We start from the raw sequence: 6985 nt of genomic DNA on the forward strand, positions 1-6985 counted from the left end.
GTCAAATAGTTAAGAGACATGGCATTCGAGCCCCTAGAAAGTAAAGCGAATTATTCTGGTTGGACAGTTGCAAGTGAAGCATATAGATGAAAGCCTAAGCTAGTTACAATGTCCTCTACCAATGTCCCCAATATCCAATAAGCAACGGCCACACCACTTAGTTAAATTCAACTTTCTACATATGTAAAGCACAAATACTGTTGCAAAGTACGACGTTATTTTTTCAAAAAAATAATAAGTTTTCGTGAAATTCTCTTTTCCTTGTGATCATAAAAGGTATCAACCACTCAGGGGTGCTCCCACAAACTGCACAAATGTACGACCAAAGCAATTAAAGCTTCATCACAAATGACTCAGAGGTTTTGTGGCAAACTTCACCGTGTACAACTACGACAATCAAAGCCACATAATGCCAATGCATAGATAAAGACAACAAGCCACAAAGTGGGAATCACGAGACACCCCCCCCTCCCCCTCTTGGTAGCTAGCCACTCTAAAGGCATTGGTGAGTCCACATTACGGACCTCGAACTAGGTTCTCACCTAGAAGCAAGGAAGGGGTATCGACCCTTGGTCGGAAACGATCCCCGGAGACATCCAATAAAGCTTCGAGTACGATCTCCGAAAACAAGATATCTCTCGGATAAACAAACTCAAGACTTAAAGAATGCAGTATAAACAGGTAAAAACAATGGTAAGTAACCAAAAAAGAAATACACACTGCAAAACAGGAATCATAAATTTTTCTTATTCATTAAAGATACAAATACACTAGGTACAAGCGTTGTAACAAATAAAACAAATTGGCTCATCCGCCAAGGAAATCGACTTTCCATCCTCCATCATTTAGTCAGAACGGACTAGTTCTCGTGAGATAGGCCCGGTGGGATAAAAATATTTCACCTGCTCTAAAAAAATTCAAAAGAATTATGTGCAATAGAGTAACTCTCATCCAATGACTTTGCGTACTCCTTAAACAAAGAAAGATTCTCAAGACGCATCTCACGAAGGTCATCTTCATCCTTCTCCCGACCTTCTTGAGACTCCTTCAAAGATTCTTCAAGCTCTTCCACACTTTTTTGGGAAGGATCTAGTGCCCAGTTTGCTTCAACAAGAGTGGCCTCTTCTTTAGAGGTGAAAGACCGAAACTCCCTAGCTATCCTTGACTAAGGCGGACCTGCATCATAGGAGGCAAACTCGGTTAGGACCGATGCATAATTCTTCGTGGAGCTTGGACTCCTTAAATCCCACTTTAGAAGTCGGAGACACTTGGTGAGAGAAGCTTTTCAAGCTTAGGACTAAGATCTAGGGTTCCTCCATCGTTGGGTCATGATAAACACGGAGCATCCTCCACTATAACTCGGTCAGATGAATCCCAGACTTTCACCTATATAGGAGTAAGTGTATCCCGAGTACCCAAAATAGTATGGACCTTAATTGTTGAAACCCTTCTAGTGGTCAGAATATTGGTAGCACGGGCTAGGAGAGGGGTAACTCCTGGAGTCCTCCTCATTTGTTGCATTGTTTTCTCACATTGCATCTTATTTACAAGGAAAGAACAAACATGTTACATAGTAAATCGTCAAGAAATATTAATAAAAGGGAAGATTCCCTAGTTTGCTCACCAAAAATGACCTCCTGGCCTCTTTCGACCCGACTTCCACCAACAGGCGTGTCTCTATGAGTCTGTTTAATTTCTTCTTCCACATTGCACCAGAAGGGATAACACCCATGACGTAACCTAGAGCTTTGAGAAGGGCATCAGCTTGTTTAATTTCTTCTTCCACATTGCACCAGAAGGGATAACACCCATGACGTAACCTAGAGCTTTGAGAAGGGCATCAGCTTCCTCTTCAGGAAAATTTCTTCTTGAGACAAATCTTCCAACCTATAAACATAAGACTCTGATTCTGACAAGAAATGGCTTTGCTACCAGAACTTGGAGAATATCTTCAAAGACATATTATAAGAAAGCATCATTGCTCAAGTACTCGAGTTCCCTGAGCTGGAGGAAGCATCATTACTCACTAGCTTATGGACACAAGTCAAAGATTCCCTACGAAATGTTACATATTATAAGAAAGGCATTTAATACGCATGTTCTCGATGACAGGGACGTCTCATCGAGACTTTTCGTCTACTTAGGTCAAGCAGTTGGGCTAGGGTATATAAGGCAAATCCTCGTCCTGCAAATCAATCACAATGGCTTAGGGGCAATTATTTTGGACCGTTTACAAGATCCAAAGCAAAAGGCCCGAGGGCACCACCAAATTGCAAAGCGCATAAAGCAGATGAACCTTCACTCATCCAAGAAGAACAGACAAATCCATCCTCCAGACACATCTACCACCGCCTGATTAGATCCAATGGCTATCCGCACAACATACCTCACCTCACTCAGACGATTTTAACCGCTCTCACTATATAAAAGGAAAAATGTGTTATTTCAAGTATTCAAATTCATTATCAATCGCACATCACTCCTTATTCTCTTACTGTCTTAGATGTTGGAGTGCTAATCTTATAGGCCGGTCTTTCTTTCCACCGCACTAAAAGCACAAGTTCACCACAACAAGACATTAGCTCATCATTCTAGAGATTATTTCTAGTTTTGAACTGAACAAATATCATTTATAGATTATTGATTAACTAAATACGTGCAGTAAAAGGCCACTCAGACTCATTTGATGTTGAGCCTCTTCTCTATACTTAATAAATGTGATTTTTGTCAGTAGGCTCTTCAACGCCAAAAAAATAAAATTGCACTACATTAACAAATCATTAGCTTATATGATGTAAAAATCAGATATGTTATATACAACCCCATGTTCTATCAGTATATCAGATTGTACAAGAAAAAATAATACAAAGGGTGAAGATGAAACCTAGTGACATAAATTAATAATAATCTCATTATTCAATTCATATAAGATGGACCATAATATCTAAATCTAATATTTTTCAACTCCTGTGTGTAATTCTATCTTGGCTTAATGCTTGGTATTACTCCACTAACAAGGTCACTACCAGACACATCACCTGATACAAAAGAAGTCCTTATAGCAGCAGATGATGAAGATGGTGTACTCATTGCTTTGCTTGAATCACTCACACTGGTTACAGATTCACCTCTTCTTGTATCTGATTCCGGCATTACATTCCATATGTTTTCAAGCTCTCTAACTACTTCTGCCATTTTTGGTCGATTATCTGGCTCGTCATTGCAACACTTGAGGGCCAATGTCAAAAATTTCTCTACGTGCTCGGATGGGTACGACCCCATTCGCTCGTCGATGATTGAAAATATTACGCCGGCTTGGTACGAAAGATTGACCTGAAAAAAGACATTGATAAGAATTCACGTCACGTATTGCATTATATCATGTCAAGTACTATAAGGAAGCAGAATATTTTTTAATTTAGATTCTAGCCGATAAATTTACTAAATAAGTTGAAGAAATTGTATTTTCCAACTGTTAATAATACTAGTTTGATCCAAACACACTTAAAAGGGAATTGGGAGAGAAACGAAGTCAAGCATATACCTCTCTAACAATATTTTTGCCATGTGAGATAGGATGCATTCCGGTCAAAAGTTCAAGAAACACAACACCGAGACTGTAAACATCACTCTTGTCGGTCAACTTGTGAGTTAAGAAGTATTCTGGATCAAGGTAACCCTGCATATTAAAAATCGAGGGAAGGGAAAAAGATTAACAAAAGATAAATATTCGTTGAATAAATAAAATCAGCTTTCCAACACAAACATCCCAAACACTATTTTGGCTGGCTGTTTATCTGAGATGGGATCTTTAATTCCAGATTAAGGCCCAGTTTAGCTAAACAGTTTAGTTTGCAGCAAAAGCACTTATCATAAGTGTTCATGTATAAGCTATTTCTATACCAAAAGATAAACCAATATCAAACTGTTTTCAGATAAATTATAAGTTGTTTTGATAAGCTCTCCTAGAGAGCTTATAAAAATAAGCTAAAAACAGCTTATGGACATATCATAAGCGTCTCCCATAAGCTCCCCCATATAGTCTCACAAGTGTTTATGTTAATAGATAAGTTCAAATAAGTTATATTCAAATTGGCTCTAGCTCAACATTAAATGTGCTAATCCTCTTAACATACGCATGCACATTTTAGAAAAGCCAAGTCCAACTATGAAAGCCTTACCGGTGTCCCTTTTACCACTGTAGATACATGACCAGGCACAATGCCTTCCATATCTGGAACTGGGGCAAGCCGTGAAAGTCCAAAATCTGCCACTTTTGCGGAGAGCTTAGAGTCCAATAATATGTTGCTGGCCTTGACATCCCGATGAAATATTGGAGGATCAGCTTCATTGTGTAGATACATGAGACCTTTAGCTGACCCTAGTGCGATTTTCAATCTCGTGATAAAAGTCAGAGGTTCTTTTGATGAAACTGTGTAGAACAGCATACGATGTTACTAAATCATAAGAAGTTAATACAGAATATCGGAAAACTAGAAAACGAGAACTTCAAATGTACCAGAAAGGTGATCCCTTAGTGTTCCATTTGGCATATATTCATAAACCAGCATCTGTTCACCTTCTTCATCACAGTATCCAACCAAAGAGACAAGGTTGCGATGATGTAACCTTGATAGTAACGATATTTCTGTAAGGAACTCCTTCTCGCCTTGCAATGACCCCTCCTGTGCACGTTTAATGGCAACAACAGTGCCATCAGATATAATACCTTTATATACCTTTCCGTATCCCCCTTGTCCTACTTGAGCAGAGCTGCTAAAATTGTTTGTAGCGGAGGATAATTCTCCATAAGTGAAGGCCCTTACACCATCAATTTTTATCGAGATTTTAGACACTGTTAATAAATAAGAAGCTATGTTATTCTTGATAACCAATTAAATATGGTCAGTAACAGTAAATTTGTAGCACCAGTTCCAGATTTTGATAAGGAACAAAATAACAATACACTTGCTGATTCATGATAAGGAACTCACCATGACGCCGTTTGGAAACTGCACGATAATCTTTCAATTTTGTTCTTAATATAAGAAGAGTAACAATCGCAGACAACGTCACCGCACATGCAATTGCTCCCAAGACTATGCCGACTATTGCTCCTGTACTTATCCCTGATTTTGAAGAGGTGACAGTAACTGCAACAATAATGAGCAATATGCATTAACCCTAATAGAGATTTTATTTGAAACTCATAATATTAATACGTAGTTTCTGAGACTTACCATTCTGGTAAATACCCATATTGAAGTTGATCAATTCATAGGGCCCAAACAAATCACTGTCAGGAATATTCCATCCTGTGAACATGCTTTTAATTCGTGCGACCTCGGTTTCATTGAAAGTATGAGAACTATTTTGACCAAGATATACAGGAAAAAACTTCAAGTTCATTCTCAGTCGAGGTCCTGCCTCCCACCGAAAAGTAAAGTTTAACTGACTCATATTTATAGTAAGACCAGTAGTCAGGTACTTCTCAAATTCATTAATAAATGGACGGAAATCTGAAAACCCGGGACTTTTCAGTCGGTAATCAACAAGCAATGGGGCGGCACAGAAACAATCCAAAGAGTACTCGTAAGGTGGTGGGCACGATTGAGCAGGACAGAATCCATTGGCGTTTGATGGAATTAGGCCATCTCCGTTGTTAACACCTTCAGAGCTACAGAGCTGACCCAGGCTGTTATTTGAGCATAGAGGATTTCCACGAAGCCTGAAAGACAATTATTTTCAGATAGCAACGTGGAAGCTATTTAAAAACGATCGAGTACATATGCTGAATCTAGTGCTCGATGCTTGATCTTCAGAAAATTACACAGGAATTTGAATGCTTTCAGTACAAACTGCGTAGAAAGTTAAGAACCTTACAAGACTGTGACATTTGGAGGAAGATCAATACTGCCTGATACAGTTGTGAATTGATTATTTTCCAACTCCCTGCGAGATCAGAATCACAGGCTATGAAAATCAAAAGTGTAAATCTAAGTAATCACTAGCATATATTCAGAGGGAAATACAATTGAATTGGATATATTAGCATATAGAAAAAATCCCAAAATATGCCCCAAGGTTCAAATCTGCACCCATCAGTTTGAAGGCATGTCTGATGTCTGACACCAACATGACATTGAGACGTGTGGTTACATTCAATTACTTCTGTTTTCTTTAATTATTACTTGTGTCTACATGTCAGTGTTCTTTCTGGTGTTGGAATCTTTGTCAATGTTTCACACGCCCACATACTATGATTTTCTACACATGAAAGAGCACGAACACACCCTCTCCGTAGATGTTTAGCAAAGAAAACATAATTGTGGCACTTATCACTTTAGAGCTTACAAGATAAATCTTTCTGTTCCATTTAAAGTCTTGTTCTGCCAAAGTGTAGAAGGAACACTGCCAATCAATGAATTGTTTGCAAGAGACCTACCACAGAGAATGACATTAGTAAGAAACCATTTATTTTTATAACATGATTGATTAAATAAGAAATATAAGGAAAAAAAGGGTCTTACTAGTTAGTACAAAATTCAATTTGTGGTAGGAAAATTTTACAGGATCTAGATAGTAACTTTCATTTGGCTTATTATAGAAGAAGAAAACATCAAACAGAAGACAACTTACAATTTCTGAAGATTTGGAAGATTAGAAAATGAGGACGGAATGGTTCCCGTAAGTACGTTGTTTGATAAATCACTGCATGTAACCCCAGAGGAGAAAAAACAGGTGGAACATATTGGCATATGTAATTCAAATAATTAAATGCAAAATCAATAGAGTACAAATTATTTGAATGAAAGAGATTCTTACATGGTTGTGATGTTTTGTGAAAGATCGGAAGGAATTGATTCACTCAACTGATTGGAACTAAGGTCGCTGAAATACATCCAATAATGGTCAATAAAAATAGTTACACGCTAGTTTCAGTAACTCTTTCACTAGAACAGTAACCTCTTTTAGTCATGATAAC

General features: G+C 38.1%; 1 protein-coding gene and 1 long non-coding RNA gene across 2 annotated transcripts in view; both read right to left on the bottom strand.

Annotated features, from left to right (window-relative positions):
• Positions 1-724: 724 nt before the first annotated feature.
• On the bottom strand, positions 725-2168 carry LOC127084359 (uncharacterized). The gene is made up of 2 exons (XR_007788688.1): positions 1625-2168; positions 725-1539 (listed from the first exon to the last, which is right to left on the bottom strand). It is a non-coding gene; the product is annotated as an uncharacterized LOC127084359 (long non-coding RNA).
• Positions 2169-2769: 601 nt separating this feature from the next.
• LOC127084358 (probable LRR receptor-like serine/threonine-protein kinase At1g06840) overlaps positions 2770-6985 on the bottom strand; it is a gene marked incomplete in the record, with an annotated part of 9235 nt that continues 5019 nt past the window's right edge. The window contains 10 exon segments of the mRNA XM_051024787.1: positions 2770-3333; positions 3545-3679; positions 4182-4432; positions 4520-4855; positions 4995-5153; positions 5241-5728; positions 5884-5952; positions 6355-6441; positions 6640-6711; positions 6826-6890. Coding sequence (XP_050880744.1) covers positions 2980-3333; positions 3545-3679; positions 4182-4432; positions 4520-4855; positions 4995-5153; positions 5241-5728; positions 5884-5952; positions 6355-6441; positions 6640-6711; positions 6826-6890 — 2016 coding nt within the window.

The sequence above is a fragment of the Lathyrus oleraceus genome, chromosome 5 (genome assembly GCF_024323335.1).
Source record: "Lathyrus oleraceus cultivar Zhongwan6 chromosome 5, CAAS_Psat_ZW6_1.0, whole genome shotgun sequence".
NCBI lineage: Eukaryota > Viridiplantae > Streptophyta > Magnoliopsida > Fabales > Fabaceae > Lathyrus > Lathyrus oleraceus.